General features: G+C 42.0%; 2 protein-coding genes across 8 annotated transcripts in view; one reads left to right on the top strand and one right to left on the bottom strand.

The window, feature by feature from the left end:
• The window catches only part of MASTL (microtubule associated serine/threonine kinase-like), a 29,448-nt gene extending 27,329 nt beyond the window's left edge, over positions 1 to 2,119 (top strand). Inside the window, exon 10 of the mRNA XM_011949239.1 lies at positions 1,656 to 2,119. Coding sequence (XP_011804629.1) covers positions 1,656 to 1,813 — 158 coding nt within the window. The 3' untranslated portion in view covers positions 1,814 to 2,119. The remainder of the gene's footprint in view (positions 1 to 1,655) is intronic.
• A 6,396-nt stretch (positions 2,120 to 8,515) lies between these two features.
• The window catches only part of ACBD5 (acyl-CoA binding domain containing 5), a 55,077-nt gene continuing 40,783 nt past the window's right edge, over positions 8,516 to 22,809 (bottom strand). For all 7 annotated transcript variants that reach the window (XM_011949234.1, XM_011949236.1, XM_011949237.1 and 4 more), the window contains 4 exons: positions 21,971 to 22,170; positions 18,620 to 18,670; positions 17,884 to 17,993; positions 8,516 to 10,751 (listed from right to left, as the gene is read on the bottom strand). In XM_011949234.1, the coding sequence (XP_011804624.1) occupies positions 10,739 to 10,751; positions 17,884 to 17,993; positions 18,620 to 18,670; positions 21,971 to 22,170 (374 nt within the window). In that variant the 3' untranslated portion in view covers positions 8,516 to 10,738. The remainder of the gene's footprint in view (positions 10,752 to 17,883; positions 17,994 to 18,619; positions 18,671 to 21,970; positions 22,171 to 22,809) is intronic.

The following is a 22,809-nucleotide window of genomic DNA, read 5'->3' as shown; positions in this document are numbered from 1 at the left end:
CACCTGGCTAATTTTTGTATTTTTAGTAGAGATGGGGTTTCACCATGTTGGCCAGGCTGGTCTCAAACTCCAGACCTCAAGTGATCTGCCCACCTCAGCCTCCCAAAGTGCTGGGATTACAGGCATGAGCCACCACGCCTGGCCCAGAAGAGCATACTTTTATTTTACTAGGTAGAGGGAAATAGGAAAAATGACAGGTAATGAAATGGCAGTAAAGAAGTGAGGAAGGCTTTGAAATCTTGTAAGCAGAGCAGCTCTGTGATACAACGCTTCCAATGTAGCCATATGCTAGAAGTCAGTATGTTGTAGAGATGCAAGTCAGTGAAATCAAGGAAGTCAAAGAACCATGAAGAGACCGTGTCAGAAGTGTCATCAGTGTATATCTTGAAATCACCATGAGGGATAAGGACGGAGTGCAGGGAGGAAAGGGAGAGGAGGGTGAGCTTCAGGCTAAAGCTGTCTAGGGCAATAGATACTGCTAAGGAATGTGGTGATAGAAACAGGTGGCAAGGTTTTACAGTAAGAATTGGAGCATTCATCATGGAAGATCAACGACGTGGAAGGTTTATCAAGGAGCAGAAAGTAGGCCATGCTCTCTTCCCTTGAGTCAGGGATTCTGTAAGAAGATGCAAGCAGGGCGGGCGCGGTGGCTCACACCTATAATCCCAGCACTTTGGGAGGCTGAGGCGGGTGGATCCCTTGAGGTCAGGAGTTCAACACCAGCCTGGCCAACATGGTGAAACCCCATCTCTACTAAAAATATAAAAATTAGCCAGGCGTGGTGGTTCACATCTGTAATCCCAATTACTCAGGAGGATGAGGTGGGAGAATCACTTGAACCTGGGAGGCAGAGTTTGCAGTGAGCTGAGATTGTGCCACTACACTCCAGCCTAGGTGACAGACAAAAAAAATAACCAGGCATGGGGCCACTCACCTGTAGTCCCAGCTACTTGGGAGGCTGAGGCAGGAGAATCACTGAACCTGGGAGATGGAGGCTGCAGCAAGCCAAGATTGCACCACTACACTCCAGATTGGGCAACGAAGAGAAACTCCATTTCAAAAAAAAAAAAAAAAGAAGATGTGAGGGCCGGGCGAGGTGACTCATGCCTGTAATCCCAGCACTTTGGAAGGCCAAAGTGGGCAGATCACCTGAGGTCGGGAGTTCGAGACCAACCTGGCCAACATGACAAAACCCCATCTCTACTAAAAATACAAAATTAGCCTGGCGTGGTGGTGTGCACCTGTAATCCTAGCTACTTGGGAGGCTGGGGCAAGAGAATTGCTTGAATCCGGGAGGCAGAGGTTGCAGTGAGCAGAGATTGTGCCACTGCACTTCAGCCTGGGTGACAGAGCAAGACTCTGTCTCAAAAAAAAAAAGATGTGAGAAAGATAGGCTTCTAAGTTAAGGCAAATCATTCATTCTGTCATTAAACAAATACAAACCAGGCACCTGTTATATGCCAAGTAGTATTCAAAGTGGTCCATGTAGACCTCTGTGAAGTATGTGGCCTAACAGACATTAAACAAACGTCTGTGAAACTGGCATAATAAAGTAAGGTAAGTTATATGTGAGACATTCTCTTTTTATAATTCTTGTAAAGCAGTACTTACTTAGGTAATGAGACCATACTGTTTTGTTTTATATTTTTCCTAAGAACTAAAACGTCATCCTCTCTTCAGTGATGTGGACTGGGAAAATTTGCAGCATCAAACTATGCCTTTCATCCCCCAGCCAGATGACGAAACAGATACCTCCTATTTTGAAGCCAGGAATACTGCTCAGCACCTGACCGTATCTGGATTTAGTCTGTAGCACAAAAATTTTCCTTTTAGTCTAGCCTTGTGTTATAGAATAAGCTTGCATAATTATGTACTCCTTAATACTAGATTGATCTAAGGGGGAAAGATCATTATTTAACCTAATTCAGTGCGCTTTTAATGTACGTTACAGCTTTCACAGAGTTAACGTAATGAAAGGCATATAGTCAGTAATTTATCTTAATCTCAAAACTGTATATAAATCCTCAAAGCTTTTTTCATCTATTTATTTTGTTTATTGCACTTTATGAAAACTGAAGCATCAATAAAATTAGAAGACACTATCGAGAGTGAGCCACTAGCTTGATTTTCTTTCTCCTCTGATTTCAGTTCACTGTTCAGTTTAGTATTAAAATAACAAAATAATCATACAGTTTCATTTGATTGTAATTTACTTGTATATGATTACCTTCAAAAGCTGTGTTCTTGAAGGCAATCATTTAAGCCATACTTGTGACTTCAGAAATGCAGCTGGAAGGCCGGGCACAGTGGCTCACGCATGTAATCCCAGCACTGTGGGAGGCCGAGGCGGGCTGATCTTGAGGTCAGGAGTTCGAGACCATCCTGGCCAACATAATGAAACCCCGTTTCTACTAAAAATACAAAAATTAGCCAGGCATGGTGGCGGGCACCTGTAGTCCCAGCTACTCTAGAGGCTGAGGCAGGATAATCGCTTGAACCCAGGAAGTGGAGGTTGTGGTGAGCCAAAACCGCACCACTGCACTCCAACAGAATGACTCCATCTCAAAATAAATAAATAAATAAATAAATAAATACAGCTAGAAAATTCCTTCGCTTAGTAACTCCTTTGGGGAATAAGGAATAAACAAAAAGACTAAGGCTTTCGTTTACTTTCCTAATGACACAGTTTTGCCGCCTTGATTTCTATTGCTGCTTACTCCACAATATGTATTTGTTTAAAATAGTACTGGAGGCTGGGTGCGATGGCTCACGCCTGTAATCCCAGCACGTTGGGAGGCTGAGGCAGGCAAATCGCTTGAAACCTGGAGTTTGAGACCAGCCTGGCCAACATGGCAAAACCCCATCTCTACTAAAAATACAAAAATTAGCCAGGTGTGGTGGTGCACACCTGTAGTCCTAGCTACTTGAGGCATGAGAATCACCTGAATCCGGGAGGCAGAGATTGCAGTGAGCTGAGATCACGCCACTGCACTTCAGCCTGGGCAACAGAATGAGACTCGGTCTTAAAAAATAAAATAAAATAGTACTGGAACAATTAGGTGTGATATATATATTGTAGCAGTTTGAATATCTTGTTCAATTTTAATAGAAAATGTGATGCTTTACATCTTATTGTCATTTATTTAAAACATGCAACATTATCAGAAACAGATTGATCCTTAAAAAACAAAACATAATTTTATTTTGCTTAATAAATATAACTATCACAAGTACATCTGTCAACATCATTCTTTTCAACAAAGCGAGACCCCATCTCGGGGGGAAAAAAAAAAAACTTGTTCCTTTTGCACATCGGGTTTAGTGTTTTTACTTTCCATTACCATCCCAATAAACAGCCCTGTTGTAGTTGACAAAATGTACAAATTTTAAAATGGTTACAGTGAAAGATATACCATTATAATTAGTGCTATATAATTGAATCCATGGGTTAATGGTTTTACTGAGGTTGTTTTAGTAATAACTACTTAGATTTAATGGTCACTTCTAGTAAAATATTCAAAATACAGTTGTTAAAAACTTGAATGTGAATTACATCTTTCCCTTAAATTAGGCAAAAGCATAGAATTATCTATTATCCTTTTACGGTATTTGCCAGTAGTAGAAAGAAAGTTTTGGAATCAAACAAAAATTGTTGAAATCACTGCTCTGCCACAATAAAAGGCCTCTGGCAGGTTAAACTGAGCTACTGATAACTCACTGTATAGTGGGGATTAATAGTGATTAATAGGGAGAGTTGGAATGAACAGAGTAGATTAAGGAACAAGCCAGTTTAGTTGCTACCCAGGATATTAACCCTAGCAGGGACTTGAAACATTACTGAATAATCGGGGAAATGCTCTCTGAGCATATTCCTAGTGCAGAAGACAATGGCCTTGAGTGGAAAGTTACACTGTTTAAACAGACCTAGCATGTGAAGCTATAATCACCTGAAATTCAACCACAGGTAAGGCATGCTGTAATGGTATTTATTGGGAACAAGTGACTTACTATCTAGATTTATACCTGTCAAGATGTAGATTCAGACACCTGCTAAGGAAAAACCTAAGAGGAAAGAACAATGGGAAAAAGGGAATGGTTTTGACAGCTGATGTGTATGTGTGCATGCACGCCTTTAAAGAACACCGACGGCCACCAGTAGACATCCATGCATCTTTTGCTATGAAGGAAATCAGAATATATCATCCTAAAATGCCTCTTTGACATAAAAATATTTTTGAGCTAAAGGCAGTTAAGAAGCAGCAAACTAGGAAAGCTGTCCCCATCCCCCTGCCTTTCTGCCCAAGGAAAGAATATAAATTCTCCTTTGCTGGAGACAATTCTAGAGTCTTATCTACCAGGGACAGCACCAGAGGAATTGGCAAAGAAACCTTATTCAATTAGTTTCCTCCCACGTACAGTGTTTGCCTTCCCAAAGGTTCCAGTCCTTGGAAGCCTAAAACCACTTTCCTTTGTCTTGTCATTTCTCTACAAATGTATTGTTCTTTGTTGAAGATGCTGTATGAACTAGAGTTCTAAGCCACTACTTTAGGTTATGTTTCATGGAGGTTTCTCCTATGTGATGTGTACTGCACACATTGATAAACTTGTTTTTCTGTTGTTAATATGTCTTGTTACAGGAATCCATCCCAATTAAGAACTCATGAGAGTTGAGGAAAATTCTATTTCCTCCCTGACAGCTACATACAGTTTTTGTTTTTTGTTTTTTGAGACGGAGTCTCACTCTGTCGTCCAGGCTGGAGTGCAATGGCACGATCTCAGCTCACTGCAACCTCCGCCCCCCAGGTTCAAGTGATTCTCCTCCCTCAGCCTCCTGAGTAGCTGGGATTATAGGCCCCTGCCACCATGCCCATCTAATGTTTTGTATTTTTAGTGGAGACAGGGTTTCACTATGTTGGCCAGCCTGGTCGCAAACTCCTGACCTCGTGATCCACCCACCTCGGCCTCCCAAAGTGCTGGGATTACAGGTGTGAGCCACCCAGCCAGCTGTATACAGTTTGTATTAATAGAAAATTTCACGCCTGTAATCCTAACACTTTGGGAGGTCGAGGCAGGCAGATCACCTGAGGTAAGGAGTTTAAGACCAGCCTGGCCAACATGGTGAAACCCCATCTCTACCAAAAATACAAAAAATTAGCTGGGTGTGGTGGTGGCACTAGTAATCCCAGCTACTCGAGGCTGAGGCAAGCGGAATCACTTGAACCCCGGGAGGCAGAGGTCGCACCTCTGCACTCCAGCCTGGGTGACGAGAGGGATACTGTCTCAAAAAATAAATAACAATAAAATCTATAAACACCTAACAACACATCTTAACTAGAAAAGCAAAAACAAACCCCAAATTAGTAGAAGAAATAATAAGATAACAGCAGAAACCAATGAAACGGAAACCCCCTAAAATACAAAATATTTTTAAAAATGAACTTGGTTTACTTTGAAAACAAAATCAACAAACCTTTAGCCAGACTAAGAAAAAGGAATACCTAAGTAAATAAAATCAAAGATGAAAAAGGAGACATTACAACTGATACCGCAGAAATCCGAAGAAGCATCATACTGGGAACGAATATAGGCCAAAAAACTGGAAAACCTACAAGAAGTGGATACATTCCTTGACACATTTTTTTTTTTTAAAGTCTACATCCAAAGCAGGGATTGTAAAAAAAATAATTTTAAAAAGTCTAATGGGGGCTGGAGATGGGGTGGCTTAAACACTCTCTCTCTTAGTTTCATGAAATAAATCCCAGAGAGTAACTGCTGGTTCTATGCCCATCACTGGGATATCACTGTGGTCACGAGAATGGGATATAAGTTGACCAGGTTGAGTCACATGTCCGTTACTGTGAGTCGCGATGGGCCAGCAATGGGCATAGCTGGGTGTTCCATTTAGCAGCATCCCCAGAATCATTGGATTCCGGTGGAAGAGGAAGAGCGCTCCAAGGGAAGATGGGAGGGGACAGAAGAGAGGCGAAAAGGTGATGAGTAAAATTTAAAAAATAATTGCTACTCCCTTGCCTGATTTTATGTAGGTATAAAAAGTTCTCTTCAGGCCGGGCTCGGTGGCTCACGCCAGTAATCCCAGCACTTTGGTAGGCCGAGGCAGGTAGATCACGAGGTCAAGAGTTCAAGACCAGCCTGGCCAATATGGTGAAACCCCTGTCTGTACTAAAAATACCAAAATTAGCTGGGCATGGTGGCAGGCACCTGTAATCCCAGCTACTCAGGAGGCTGAGGCAGAGAATTGCTTGAACCCGGTAGGTGGAGGTTGCAGTGAGCCGAGATTGCGCCACTGCATACTCCAGCCTGCTGGGCAACAGAGTGAGATTCCTTCAAAAAAAGTTCCCTTTAACACATATTAAAGAGGAAATTTCTCTGTTTTTCTTTCTTTTCTTCCTCCCTCCCTCCCTTCCTCTCTTTCTCTCTCTTTCCTTCCTTCTCTTTGTGTGTGTGTGTGTGTCTTGCTCTATTTCCCAAGCTGGAGTGCAGTGGCAAGTGAATCACCTGAGTTCAAGACTAGCCTGGCCAACACGGAAAAACCCCGTCTCTACTAAAAATACAAAAAATTACCCAGGCAAGGTGGCTGGCGCCTATAATCCCAGCTACTCAGGAGGCTGAGGCAAGAGAATCGCTTGCACCTGGGAGGCGGAGGTTGCAGTGAGCCGAGATCATGCCACTGCACTCCAGCCTGGGCAACAGGGCGAGACTCTGTCTCAAAAGAAAAAAAAAAAGATACTGTACTAATAAGAACTGATACTACCCTTTATCTTAGCCAAAAGGCTGAGAAGTGATTAAATAATTTTGTATACAAAAACGTAACTATGAGAGCCAGTTCTAGCCAATAAGATGTGAGGAGTCTCCTGTGTGGGACTTTCGAGAAAGTTACTATTTCCTGATCAGATGGAAAAATACAGCTGTTAATTGCCTTCTGTGCTTCACTCTGTGCCTGCCTATAACGTAGCATTAGATCTAAATGTACTTCACTATCTTGCAAGTATGAAGACAAAGGCTACACACTAAAGATGGGAGAAAGAAAGACAGGAGGAGCCTGTCTACCTAATGGCATTGTGGAAGCACCTTCCCAGCCCTGGACTTCTATCTCCAGACTTATATCGAAGGAAAAGACCCAGTTACTTGGTCAAGCCACCACAGTTGGGTTTCTATTACATGCAGCAGAATAATGATACCTTAAATGATACATCACTTTTATCATTCTGTAGAAATTACAAGTCACAGATGGGTATTAAAAACATAAAACCCAGGCCAGGTGCGGTGGCTCACACCTGTAATGCCAGCATTTTGGGAGGCTGAGGTGGGCAAATCACCTGAGGTCGGGAGTTCAAGACCAGCCTGACCAACATGGAGAAAACCCGTGTCTACTAAAAATACAAAAAATTAGCCGGGCGTGGTGGTGTATGCCTGTAATCCCAGCTACTCGGGAGGCTGAGGCAGGAGAATCACTTGAACCTAGGAGACAGATGTTGCAGTGAGCCGAGATGGCACCATTGTACTGCAGCCTGGGCAACAAGAGCAAAACTTACGTCTCAATTTAAAAAAAAAACAAAAAAAAAACCACCTCTCATCATTTTCCACATAAGACCAGAGATGTGTATTTAAGATGGATGATTGGACTGGGTGCAGTGACTCACGCCTGTAATCCCAGCACTTTGGGAGGCAGAGGTGAGAAGATCACCTGAGGTCAGGAGTTCAAAACCAGCCTAGCCAACATGGCAAAACCCCGTCTCTACTAAAAATACAAAAAATTAGCCAGGTGTGGTGGTGGCTGCCTGTACTCACAGCTATGTGGGAGGCTGAGACAGGAGAACTACTGGAACCTGGGAGGCAGAGGTTGCAGTAAACTGAGATCATACCACTGCAATCCAGCCTGGGCGACAGAGCAAGACTCCATCTCAAATAATAATAATAATAATAAGATGGTTGATTAGGGTTCATTGTGTGGCTGTGGGAAGCTATTTATTTGGTATAAGAACTGAAACCGGCTGGGCGCAGTGGCTCACTCCTGTAATCCCAGAACTTCGGGAGGCCGAGGCGGGTGGATCATGAGGTCAAGAGATGGAGACCATCCTGGCCAACACGGTGAAACCCCGTCTCTACTAAAAATACAAAACTTAGCTGGGCATGGTGGCGTGCGCCTATAGTCCCAGCTACTCAGGAGGCTGAGGCAGGAGAACCGCTTGAACCTGTGAGGCGGAGGTTGCAGTGAGCTGAGATTGTGCCACTGCACTCCAGCCTGGCGACAGAGTGAGACTCTATCTCAAAAAAAAAAAAAAAGTAAAACCAAGAATCTGACTGAATTGCTAATATTCTCAACTAGATGACTACATAAGTTAAATTTCATCCCAGTTTCCGATTTTTATCAAATTGTATGGAATAGCACGGCGTTATTTTGAGAGTCATAATTACTTTATGTGCGACTGCTACTTACTCTCATTGGATTCTTACCTAATCAATGGACTAACAGTAACAAGTAATAAAAGCCATATCATTTCTCATTAACCTTTTATTTTTAACTTAGTTTTACAATAAACAGAAAAGAACTTGATCATTAAAAAAATACCTTAGCTGTCAAGTTTAAATGAGGTTCTTATTAAACAAAGCAAGAACACTATATCCTATAATTACATCTTTACTTTTATATACAAGAACTGTGTGCAAAGTGCTTTTCAAACTATAAAATAAGACTTTGGAACAGGATAGAAATGGTTATCCCTAGGAGTTAGTTATCCCAGACTGCTTGTAATGATTCACAACTGCTTATACTCTTAATTTTCATTTTATTTATGTATATACTAAGAGAAAAGCCACTTTTTACTGATACCAAATTAATATCTAATTTTTTAAAATAATCTTTGATCCACAGGTCTAAATGTTATTTTTACATATAAATTCAGTTGCTTGCTTCACTTTTTCCTCAGTAAATAGGGAACACTTTTTTAAAAGCAAATAGTAGTAGATCCCTTTAGACAGATATACTTTAATCAGTGTGGATTTAAATAATTAAAGTTATCTGAAAGAAAATAATACGGAAAAAAGGGTTTGGGAAAAGTAAATTGTATTCTTATACTTTTCAGGCAAACAAAGAACCATCCTGTATACTAAAGACAGATTAATTCTTTGTAATTGAAAACACTCTGAACATATGATGCTAAACCCAACATCACACATCTTGAAAATGCTTAAAAATTATTTGCTACAGGCCAGGCGCAGTGGCTCACACCTGTAATCCCAGCCCTTTGGGAGGCCGAGGCAGGCAGATGACCTGAGGTTGGGAGTTTGAGATCAGCCTCATCAACATGGAGAAACCCCATCTCTACTAAAAATACAAAATGAACCAGGCATGGTGGAGCATGCCTCTAATCCCAGCTACTCGGGAGGCTGAGGCAGGAGAATCGCTTGAATCCAGGAGGTGGAGGTTGCAGTGAGCCGAGATCGCACCATTGCCCTCCAGCCTGGGCAACAAGAGAGAAACTCCGTTTAAACAAAAAAACATTACTTGCTACTAAAAGTGAATCAAAGAAATCTTCAAAGCACAAGGTATATCTAAGTGAGCAGGAAGTTTTGGAAGGCATACAGGAGAAGTCTCCAAGGATCTAAATTATAGTCTTCTTTTTGGTCTAGATGAGAGAGGTGGGGAAGAGGGACTTAAATTTCTTAGTTAGGCATGCCTTATTCCTATGGAAGCATTTGGCCCGTTAGCTTGCAAATCCCTCCAGTACTCCTGTGAAGTAGGTGTATCTAAAATAGTATACCCCGAAGGAAAAACTGAGGCACTAAGAGGTTAAGAGTCCAGTCTGTATAGTTCATCAGTTGCACAAAAGTGATTTTCATGTGTTTCCTTTTTGACTGCTGTAAAAACAGTAAAAATAAGTTTTCATTTTATATTTCAAAGCACCCTATGAAGCAGACGCTAGATATCCTCAGTTAAAGAAAAATGATTACAAAGGAATACATTTGTATGGTTGAATAAAAACCTCATTAATCATCTACAGGCTCAGAATACACTTTTAAACCTACATGAAACTCATTCTTCACCATTTCCATCAGCGGGTTATGTCTAGTCTGCAGATCATTTATAAAAACTCACTCTGGTACATAGGACTCTACTTTTTAATAATGATGCCTGAACACCAAACTCAAGAGTTGTGAACGCCCAAGAAAGATTATGCGCAGCCCACAAAGTGAATATGACGATTCTTCCTGTGGTTTTCTACTACGTGGCATGGCGACTCCGTGACTAAGATATGAAGTCGATTACATCTCATTTGAAATTCACTCCTGGTTTGCATTCTTTCTTTTATTTAATTTAGAAAATTAAAAGTAATAACTTATAAATTTGATCTCATTATCACAATGGTACCTTTGAAAAGCAGCTTATGTTACTCTATGGAAGATAATCAGGTAAACCTGTTACCAAATGATCATTAATAATTTAATGTCCTTCAAGTTCAAGGGCAGGGTAAATCTGTGTATACTACTTATAACCTAGCAGAGATTGATTATTCAAGTATCAGCAATATTAGTCCTTAAAATGTTATCGCTTGTGTAGTGCAAAATATATATGTGTATATATGTACACAAACCAAACTACTGGACAAAAAAAGCAATGTAATCATCACAAACTAAGATTTTCTCGTCAACAGCACAATCCAGTTCATTCTGAGGTCATCCAGTTCCAGTAGTCTTCTTGAGGAAAATACCATTTTCCTCAGTTCAGTTTTCTTTAAAAAGAAAATAAAAACCAATTTTCTGTGAGTATGAATGCAAATAATTCTCTGGATGGTAATATAATAATAACATTCAAATTCAAAATAAAACCATAACATTACCAACAGTCTTTATAAAACTACTTCATATGACTTGCAGCCCGATTGGAAAGATCCAATTACAAGTGCTGACATTACCAAACAATTTTATATTATTTATTTATTTATTTTTTGAGGCAAAGTCTTGCTCTATCGTCCAGGCTGGAATGCAATGGCGCCATCTTGGCTCACTGCAACCTCCACCTCCCGGGTTCAAGCGATTCTCCTGCCTCAGCCTCGCAAGTAGCTGGCATTACAGGCGCCCACCACCACACCCAGGCAATTTCTGTATTTCTAGTAGAGACAAGGTTTCGCCATCTTGAACTCCTGACCTCAGGTGATCTACCCACCTCGGCCTCCCAAAGTGTTGGGATTACAGGCGTTAGCCATGGCGCCTGGCCATCCCGGCCAGTTTTTAATAAATAATTTAAATGTACATTCATCCTCTCTTACCTTATAGATTCTTACCCTTTTCTAATTGTCTGTGACACAATTAAGATTTGTGGAAATGACTTCATAATTTTATCAAAATGGAAAAGTTGTGAAACAAATGCTTGACAAAACTGTAAGAGGATAATAGATGTACGACCTGGACTGTTCATTTAATCAACATGAGTTATGTTTCTATTAGTTTCCAGGCTCTGTGCCAGGCCCTGGGCTTTCAGAGATAAACAAGGCAGGCTCTCAGGCCTCAAGACAGCTCTCGGTTTAGGTGGTGGAGGAGGAAGAGGCATATAAACCCCAAACTTGGATATATACAATGTGATGGTTTCAAAGACAGAGGAGTGAATGAACTATCAGAAAAGGCTGAGCTCGTTAGCACAAGACACACAATCACATATGATCTGAGTTCTGCTCCAAAATCTACAAACCCTGCCCAGCACTCAAGATGCCAAAATGCCTGAAACTCTCATAACAGATTGATTCCTCTCTGTAGAAATACTCTTATGCAACTGCTTTGGCAGGAATGATATTTTAAATAATCAGATCATTCCTTATCCTCTACAGAAATCCTCTTATGTACATCTCCTTGGCAGGAGTGACATTTTAAATAGATCAACTTTCACATAACAGAAGGAGATCCCAGCTGCATGAAGAAAACAGGCCCCTGGAGGAAGAGAATTGAAATGGTTGACAAAGACAAGAGAGATGTGGATCGTTGTAAAGACAAACTGCCTGAGTGAGGTTTGAGCAAAAATGTTAGCCACGGGGTGCCTGAACAATTAGCAACACTTATCAAGAATCTGCGTGATGCAGATGACTACACACAATCCTTTGCAGATTTATAAAAGGGCAGACAAAGCTGGAATGGTAGCTCACGCCTGTAATTCCAGCACTTTGGGAGGCCGAGGCGGGCGGATCACAAGGTTGGGAGATCAAGACCATCCTGCTAACACGGTGAAACTCCGTCTCTACTAAAAATACAAAAAATTAGCCGGGAGTGGTGGCGAGCGCCTGTAGTCCCAGCTACTCGGGAGGCTGAGGCAGGAGAATTGCTTGAACCTGGGAGGCGGAGGTTGCAGTGAGCCGAGATCGCGCCACTGCACTCCAGCCTGGGAGACAGAGCGAGACTCTGTCTCAAAAAATAAAATAATTAAAACAATAAAAAAGGGCAGACAACTTAGTCTCTGAACCCCCAATCTTTTTTTTTTTTTTTTTGGGACAGAGTTTCGCTCTATCACCCAGGCTGGAGTGCAGTGGTGCGCGATCTCAGCTCACTGCAACCTCCACCTCCCGGGTTCAAGCTATTCTCCTGCCTCAGCCTCCTGAAATGCTGGGATTACAGGTGTGAGCCACTGTGCCCAGTCTGAACCCCCAATCTTCTAAGGTAATAGAGTGAACATAAATCACTGTCTTCAGAACTTTAGACTTGTTTTCAGGCTCTTAGGGAGATCTTTCTGTTTTGTTTTGTTCTAAATCAACTTGCAAAATGGAGGGTATAGTGTGATAGAAGAAAAGTCACAGGAAACAACAGATAAGGGAATAGGAATAAATTCTGCCTTACCCCTCACTGTGGTGAATACTGCTCTAGCTGCACTGCTGTGGTTCCTTCTCCTCCTTAGAAGCCCGGGCCTGACTTTTTGTGTCAGTGCCTTCTGCCCTAGGCTCCATTTGGAGAATATTCTTCCTGAGACCCTCTCCACTCCCAACAAGTTTGTATTTATTACCTCTCTACTGAAGGCTGAATGTCCCCAAGATTACATGATAGCACATTTAGGAATCTGGGCAGGCTGCTTAAGAAAACTGGTTAGTCGAGACTATCCTGGCTAACACGGTGAAACCCCATCTCTACTGAAAATACAAAAACAAAAGTAGCTGGGCGTGGTGGCGGGCGCCTGTAGTCCCAGCTACTCGACTACTCGGGAGACTGCGGGACAATGGCGTGAACCCGGGATGGGGAGCTTGCAGTAAACCGAGATAATGCCACTGCAATCCAGCCTGGGCGATACAGCGAGACTCCATCTCAAAAAAGAAAACTGGTTAGAAACATCCTTTCCTTCAAAGTAATGTCAGAGACATGTGAACCAGAGCAACTCCATCTTGAAAAGGATCTGGGTAAAATGAGGCTGAGATCTACTGGGCTGCATTCCCAGATGGTTAAGCCATTCTAAGTTACAGGATGAGACAGCAGGTCGGCACAAGATACAGGTCATAAAGACCTTGCTGATAAAACAGGTTGCAGTAAAAAAGCTGGCTAAAACCCACCAAAACCAAGATAGTGATGAGAGTGACCTTTGGTCTTCCTCACTGCTACACTCCCACCAGTGCCATGACAATTTACAAATGCCATGGCAACATCAGGAAGTTACCCTATATGGTCGAAAAAGGGGAAGCACGAATAATCCATCCCTTGTTTAGCATATCATCAAGAAATAACCACAAAAATGGGCAATGAGCAGCCATTATTCTATCCCTCTACTTTCTTTTTTCTTTTTTTTTTTTTTGAGATGGAGTCTCACTGTGTCACCTAGGCTGGAGTACAGTGGCATGATCTCAGCTTACTGCAACCTCCACCTCTGGGTTCAAGCAATTCCCCTGCCTCAGCCTCCCTAGTAGCTGGGATTATGGGCACCAGACCACAACCAGCTAATTTTTGCATTTTTAGTAGAGATGGGGTTTCACCATGTTGGTCAGGCTGGTCTTGAACTCCTGACCTCAGATTATGGGCCCACCTCAGCCTCCCAAAGTGCTGGGATTACAGGCGTGAGCCACCACACATGGCCTATTCCTCTACCTTCTTAAACTTGCTTTCACTTTACTCTTACAGACTTGCCCTGAATTTTTTCTTGCACAAGATCCAAGAACTCTCTCTTGGGGTCTGGATTGGGGCCCCTTTCTTGTAACAGTAATATTTAGGCTGGGCATGGTGGTTCAGTCCTATAATCCCAGTACAAGAGAGACTGAGGTTGGAGGATCTCTTGAGGGCAGGAGTTCAAGACTAGCCTTGGCAATACAGTGAGACCCCATCTCAACAAAAACTAAGAAAATTAGCTGACACCTGCCTGTAGTCCTAGCTTCTCAGGAGGCTGAGGCAGGAGGATTGCTTGAGCCCAGGAGTTTGAGGCTGCAATGACCAATGATTGTGCCATTACACTACAACCCAGGCAAGAGAGTAAGACCTTGTCTCAAATAAATAAATAAATAAATAAAGTAATAGTTTAAGAGTAGCTCTTAGACTTAACAGGTCTTTCAGTATTTAACTCAAGGATACAGTTAATGCTTTCAGTATTTAACTCAAGGATAATTTTAATAGCAGAGTTGTCAGGCTAGACAACCAGGGACAGGTGTTACCACAGGAGACTGTTCAGGGCCTATTTCTGAACAACAAGTCTGCAGGCTTTGTTCTTCCTATCATATACAGAATTTTCTTCTGATTCACTGCAGAGTGATAGCATAAGAAATCTCTTTTACTTTTAAACTTATATTATTCCACACTAGGAAAAAAAAACAGCAGACTTTATGTATTACTTTTTTTTTTTTTGAGACGGAGTCTCGCTCTGTCGCCCAGGCTGGAGTGCAGTGGCCAGATCACTGCAAGCTCACTGCAAGCTCACTCAGCTCACTGCAAGCTCAGCCTCCCGGGTTATGTATTACTTTTAATGTTGAAGGAAAAGATATTTATTTTCAAAAGCTTATCGCAGGTTCAGTGCGCTGGCTCACGCCTGTAATCCCAACACTTTGGGAAGCCGAGGCGGCTGGATCACCTGAGGTCAGGAGTTGGAGACCAGTCTGGTCAACATGGCGACACCCTATCTCTACTGAAAATACAAAAATTAGTTGGGCGTGGTGGCGCAAGCCTGTAGTCCTAGCTACTCAGGAGGCTGAGGCAAGAAGATCACTTGAACCCAGGAGGCAGAGGTTGTAGGGAGCCAAGATCACGCCACTGCACTCCAGCCTCCAGTCCTATATGTTTTATACACACATAAGACTATCCTATCTCTATTGGACATATCCTAGTATGTCGGTGTCCACATGCATATTTATTCAATAAAATGAAAGCTTTTCCATGTCTTATGGTACTTCTGTTTGCCATCTTGCCCAAAGAGGGATTCAGTCATAGACTCAACACACATTTATTGAGCACCTACTACATGCTAGACACTGTTTTGGGGGATGAGCTACAGGATGATCCCTATTATGAGTAGGGCACACCCTCTATTTGCCCACACTTTCCCCATCCTAATCAGATTTCTAGACCTTTCTCTTAATCTCTAAAACAGAACCTGTCTCTTCCAAACCATACAACTGCTCTCTGGTCTTCATTCCTTTAACTAGCAGATTAAAAATTGCTAAACAATGCTAGATGAAAAGATGTCTAAATCCCCTCAAGGCTAAAACTTATTTCCACCATATCAAATATGACCCTACCACCAACCACAGTTAATCTATTACATATATAAGCAAACAATATGTAAAAATACTACACCTCATCAAAAGGAAGTTGCACAGTGCTGCAGAATTTGCAATTTGGAAGGATCAAACAGTTAACATACAGTAAAAAACTTATAAAGGTTAAATAATAACCAAGTAGAAAATTAAAAATAGGAAAGAGTTTCTACATTCAGAGACATCTATGAACAACTAAAAGGGATATTTAGGAGAAATAGTGAACAACCTTTTACAAAACTTCTACTAGTAAGGAACATTTTAAAAATTTTTAGAAAAACTCCAATTTTATGTGACTGTTGAAGCTGAGTGTGGTTTGTTTTTTCAGTCTTTAATGAATTGATAAGCTGCTTCCATCTTAAGCATAAAATAAATTATTAACCAAAGTAAGCTTTACGGTTTTTTTTTTTTTCAAGCAAATTCCTCTACTCTCTAACTCCCAACTTTCCACAACGGAAACATGAAGAGGAACTTTGAGATGCATTAAAAATATGTAAACATCTACCCATAGTGGCACGGAGCTCTGCTGCTTATATCCAGCATTACTACATATCTAACAAACGCTTGGTTCTTCTTTCCTATTACCAGGGATATTTTAATGTAAAACACTGTGTAGCACTAAACCCAACCATCACAGGAGGAATTGAAAATGTGTAGAAGAAGAAAAGAAAGGATTTAAATTCAGGTCTGTATCTTTTTTTTTGATTTTTTGAAACAGTCTCACTCTATCACCCAGGCTGGAGTGCAGTGGCATGATCATGATTAATGGCAGCCTCAACCTCCTGGGCTCAAGTTGATCCTCCTGCCTCAGCCTCCCGAGTATCTGGGACTAGAGACGTGCACAACCAACCCGGCTAATTTTTTATTTAATTTTTAAAAGTTTTTGTAGAGACAGTCTCACTTTCTCACCCGGGCTGTTCTTGAATTCCTGGGCTCAAGCAATCCACCCAACTCAGCTTCCCAAAGTCCTGGGATTATAGACATGAGCCATCACACCTGGCAACTTTTTAGATTTAAGGATTTTCTTGAACCCAAGGGTTTGGCCTCAGGTTATTCCTAACATGGACACGGACAGACTCAGAGTTACTTTCAGAGATTCCAATCTATTATTTTCTGACCTATTTGAGGTATCTTGTCATCCCAAACTCAAATTCCGGCCCTCAAATTAAAGTAACGTACGGCCAGGCACAGTGGCTCATGCCTGTAATTCCAACTCTTTGGGAGGCCGAGGTGGGCGAATCACCTGAGGTCAGGAGTTTGAGACCAATCTGGCCAACATGGTGAAACTCCATCTCTACTAAAAATACAAAAATTATCTGGGCGTGGTGCCACATGCCTATAATCCCAGCTGCTTGGGAGGCTGAGGCAGGAGAATCACTTGAACCCGGGAGGCAAAGGTTGCAGTGAGCCGAGATGGCACCACTGCTCACCAGCCTGGGCAACAAGAGCAAAACTTCATCTCAAAAACACAAATTAATAACATAAATTTTAAAAATAAAGGTACCTCCAAATTCCTTTGTAATTAATTGTTTAAAATAGAGACAGCATCTCCCCATGTTGCCCAGGCCTGTCTCAAACTCCTTTGCTCAAGCAATACTCCTGCCTCGCCCTCCCCAAAGTGCTGGGATAATAGGTGTGAACCACCGTGCCTTTAAGAACATTGTTTCCTCACAAACCATAGAGTTTAAAATACATATAAACTGCGCCCAGTGGTACATGCCTGTAGTCCCAGCCACTCAGTAGGCTGAGGCGGAAAGGATCACTTGAACCAAGGAGTCTGAGGCTTCAGTGCACATGACCATGCCTGTGAATAGCCACTGCCCTCCAGTCTGGGCAACAAAACGAGACCCGATCTCAAAAATAGAAAAAAAGAAAAAGAAAAAGCAGCATGTAGTCATTTTTGTGTTGTTGCCTAAATCAAAGGTGTGTAAATCCATCAGATGCTCTCAAGTGAAAATGTTTTTAAGTCTAACAAGTACCTAGGAATCCACAAGATAACATTTCCAAGGTAGTTTCAGTCTCAGGTTAAATATAGAATGTTCACTATGATGATGGATGTATCTATAAAAGGGACCTAGCATCCCGTAAATGCTGCTTAAAACTCTGCCTACTATAGGTTATGAGAGTTATACACCATTTCAAATGATAAAACTGGTCTTACCTTCTCCTTCTTTGATAGTATAAATACACCAACCACTGTGCAATAAAAGGCCATATGATGGCAAAAGTTAGCACACCAGGAGACATCTCGAAGGGCCACCAAGATGGTCTCTGAGAAAATACAATGAGCTTGTCACCAACTGCATGTATAAGCTTACAAACATACCGAATTCACAATTTTGAAAGTAGAAAAGAAGATTAGTAACAAATCTCACTCCTGCTGAAAGGAGGAAGATATTCTGCATTTCAGAGTATAATTTAGGAAGCAGGCTTTCAGGAGTAGTTCAGACTTAAATAAACACAAAACAAGTATTTTTTAACTGCAAAGGTAGATTTCATTTGGAAAGATTTAAAGATTTTGTATATTCTAAACGTATTGTAACATATGAAACCCTGGGCCGGGCGCGGTGGCTCACGCCTGTAATCCCAGCACTCTGGGAGGCCGAGGCAGGTGGATCGCGAGGTCAGGAGATCAAGATCATCCTGGCTAACATGGTGAAACCCCGTCTCTACTAAAAATAGAAAAAATTAGCCGGGCATGGTGGCGGGCACCTGCAGTCCCAGCTACTCAGGAAGCTGAGGCAGGAGAATGGCATGAACCCAGGAGGTGGAGTTTGCAGTGAGCCGAGATCGCGCCACTGCACTCCAGCCTAGGCGACAGAGTGAGACTCCATCTCAAAACAAAACAAAACAAAACATGAAACCCTGGCATTTAAATTTTTAAAAAACCGTCTTACCTGTGAGGTGGGCTGAGGAGTAGTCTGCAATGTTGATGTTGACGATTTTGCCTGTAAATGCAAGTGAAAGTGACTTAGCCTTGAAAAAATGAATGACACAGTAATTTTTCTATTTCCCATCTTTTTTAAAAGGCAGAAATATTGAGGTTTTTTTGGGGGTTGCTTTTGTTTTCTTTATGTATAGAACAGTTGGAACATAGAAATATTAGTTTATTCAGTATTTTTCTGCTAACTATACTTAGATTATCCTGAAACTAATACTTACCAAAGGACAAGTTCCCTAAAACGGCAAGCCAAACAATACTTTGATGCTTTATATTTTTAGCTCAAATTGCATAAAATTATCAAAATAAAACCTCAAATAAATTTAAACTCTTATGTTTACAGTCTTATTACATTACCTACTTGACTTTTCTTTTTGAGACACGATCTCACCTCACTGCAACCTCTGCCTCACAAGTAGCTGGGAGACATGCACCACCACACCTAGCTAATTTTTGTATTTTTAGTAGTAGAGATGGGGTTTCACTATGTTGGCCAGGCTGGTTTCGAACTCCCGACCTCAGGTGATCCACCCACCTCAGCCTCCGAAAATGTTGGTATTACAGGCATGAGACACCATGCCTGGCCCAATTTATTTTTTCTATGAGTCATCCAAGTGAATTATTCAAATTTTAAGGAAAAAAAGTCCTTAAATCAAAATCTTTTCAACTTTATTTTATTATTGTATTGTATTTTTGTAGAGATGAGGTGTTGCTCTGTTGCCCAGGCTGGTGAGATCATGGCTCACTGTAGCCTTGCACTCCTGGGTTCAAGCTATCATCCTGCCTCAGCTTTCTGAGTAGCTGGGCCGACCACCAAGCCTAGCTATTTTAATTTTATTTTTTTGGTAGACACAGCGTCTTGCCATGTTGCCCAGGCTGGTCTTGAACTCCTAGCCTCAAGTTATCCTCCTGCCTTGACCTCCCAAAGTGCTGAGATTACAAGTGTGAGCCATGGGCCTAGCCTAAAGTTTTCTATAACAGTGAAAAAGTAAATGTCTAAGAAAATACATCAAAAGAATTTTAGCAGAATTTCAATACCACTAAAGATATTGAATATATGTAAAATATTCTTTAAAAAAAAAAAAAACATAGAGCCTGCCAGGCTCAGTGGCTCACACCTGTAATCCCAAGCACTTTGGGAGGCCGAGGTGGGCTGATCACTTGAGCTCAGGAGTTTGAGACCAGCCTAGGCAACATGGCATAACTCTGTTTCTACAAAAAATACAAAAATTAGCCAGATGTGGTGGTGTGCACCTATGGTTCCAGCTACTTGGGAAGCTGAGGTGGGAGGATGACTTGAGCCCAGGTGGAAGTTACAGTGAGCCAAGTGCAGTGGCGTGATCTAGGCTCACTGCAACCTCTGCCAGCGGGGTTCAGGTGATTCTCATGCCTCAGCCTCCTGAGTAGCTGGGATTACAGGGATGCACCACCATGCCCAGCTAATTTTTGTATTTTTAGTAGCTATGGGGTTTCACCATGCTGGCCAGGCTGGTCTCGAGCTTCTGGCCTCAAGTGATCCACTCACCTCGGCCTCCCAAAGTGCTGAAATTACAGGTGTGAGTCACCACACTTGGTCATAAGGCACTATTTTTATTTATTTATTTTTTTTGAGACGGAGTCTCGCTCTATCGCCCAGGCTGGAGTGCAGTGGCCAGATCTCAGCTCACTGCAAGCTCCGCCTCCCAGGTTTACGCCATTCTCCTGCCTCAGCCTCCCGAGTAGCTGGGACTACAGGTGCCCGCCACCTCGCCCAGCTAGTTTTTTGTATTTTTTTTTAGTAGAGACGGGGTTTCACGGTGTTAGCCAGGATGGTCTCGATCTCCTGACCTCGTGATCCACCCCTCTCAGCCTCCCAAAGTGCTGGGATTACAGGCTTGAGCCACCGCGCCCGGCCGCCATAAGGCACTATTTTAAACTCTTTTTCCTTATACATCTTCTTGAGGATCTGATGACGACAAGCCCTCTCCCGTCGAAAATGCAAGATCAAAGACACATGTGCATTGTATTTTAGGGCGTTCATAGACTCCTGAAGTCTAGGAATTTGCAGTCTGATTAATAATAATATGTAACTGAGAGGCTGGGTGCAGTGGCTCACGCCTGTAATCCCCGCACTTTGGGAGGCTGAGGCAGGTGGATCATGAGGTCAAGAGATCGAGAGCACCCTGGCCAACATGGTGAAGACCCGTCTCTACTAAAAATATGAAAATTAGTCGGGCATGGTGGCGTGCGCCTGTGGTCCCAGCTACTCAGGAGGCTGAGGCAGAAGAATCGCTTGAACTCGGGAGGTGGAGGTTGCAGTGAGCCAAGATCCTGCCACTGCACTCCAGCCTGGTGACAGAATGAGACTCTATCTCAAAAAAACCCCAAAATAATAATAATAATAATAATAATAATAGTAGTGATAATAATAACAAGTAACTGAGAATCCTGGAGATACATATAACTTAAAAAAACATGTGATAGCTTGAGTAACTTACTGATTAGGTAAAGAGAAAGACATTCACGGTGGTTGTTTAGGAAAGCCTGCGGTATCAGTTTCTTTACATAAGCCTACATTTAATGTATTTATCTTGCAACGGAAGCACATCTTCTTTGATTAATCCTTACAAATACTTCTTAACATCTGTTACAGCGTGATGCTTCAATGTCGTATAATGTTTGCAGCTAGGTCAGAGAGCCAACGCTAATTACTTCTCTATTCTTTCCAACAAATGTTACTCAAGGAAGGGCAGCTGAGTTCAGGGATTATCATAGCCACAGTTGAAACTATAGATCAAGCTGTAGTGTCTCTTCCTATGAACCCTTTTCCCTTCTTTTATTTATTTACTTATTTATTTTTTTTTTGAGACAGAGTCTCACTCTCTCACCCAGGCTGGAATACAGTGGCGCAATCTCGGCTCACACAACCTCTGCTTCCCAGGTTCACGGCACGCTCCTGCCTCAGCCTCCTAAGTACCTGGGATCACAGGCATGCAATACCATACCTGGCTAACTTTTGTATTTTTAGTAGAGACAGAATTTCACCATGTTGGCCAGTCTGGTCTCGAACTCCTGAACTCAGGTGATCCTCCCAAAGTGTTGGGATTACAAGCATCAGCCACCATGCCCAGCCATTTTTCTATTATTTTAAGCAGTAATTAGTTTCTTGGTCAGCCTTTTCTTAAACAATATTTTCAAAACTCAGTTCTTTCTATTTTCTAAAAAGTCAGTAAAATACATTAATTTATGTAAATATGATCAACAGAGATTCCACACTGCTTTCCAGAATCAATAAGCAGAAGAAGGTATGACACATTTGGAAGTTTACCTGCAAAGCAGTCAGCGTTTCCAGTTTCTGCAGTCTCTGAAGGACATTCTGCATGTCCTCCTGCAGTCTCATCAGCACGAGGGCGATCTGCTCATTGAGGCTGCCTCGGGACCCTCTGTCAGAGCCCCAGCGCTCCCCATCACCTCCACTTCCCACCTGCCGGCCCTTCGTTCCTTCGCTCAGGTGTTGCATCCTATGTCCTATTTTAAGAGGCAAAAATAAGCTTGTTTTAATTCTTATACAAGTAGAAACTGTGTTTTATTCATTTTCCTGTTATTTCTTTTAGATCTAAATCTCCAAAGTGTGGCCGGGAGCAGTGGCTCACACCTGTAATCCCAGCACTTTGGGAGGCTGAGGCGGGTGGATCACCTGAGGTCAGGAGTTCAAGACCAGCCTGGCCAAGATGGTGAAACCCTGTCTCTACCAAAAATATAAAAATTAGCCGGGTGTGATGGCATGCGACTGTAATCCCAGCTACTTGGGAGGCTGAGGCAGGAGAATCGTTCAAACCCTGGAGGCCGTGGTTGCAGTGAGCCGAGATCACGCCACTGCACTCCAGCCTGGGCGACAGAGTGATATTCCATCTCAAAAAAATAAAAAAATAAACTTCCAAAGTGGAGTAGAAGCAATCGGGAAGTACATAAAATAAACTGCTGAGATCAAAGGAATTGATTTGTAAACTTCTATTCATATTGATATATTCTAAAATTTTTTGCTAAGGTTCTATAATATACACAATATACTAATACATTATGCAAATAATTCAGAAATAATACACACATTTGGAGTGCATGCTCAAACAGTCTTTACTAATAAGGTAACCAGACTGAAAAATTCAA

This window comes from Colobus angolensis, unplaced genomic scaffold, assembly GCF_000951035.1.
Source record: "Colobus angolensis palliatus isolate OR3802 unplaced genomic scaffold, Cang.pa_1.0 Scaffold293, whole genome shotgun sequence".
Lineage (NCBI taxonomy): Eukaryota > Metazoa > Chordata > Mammalia > Primates > Cercopithecidae > Colobus > Colobus angolensis.
Note: the sequence above shows the minus strand (reverse complement) of the source record. Positions and strands in the feature narration are given on the sequence as shown.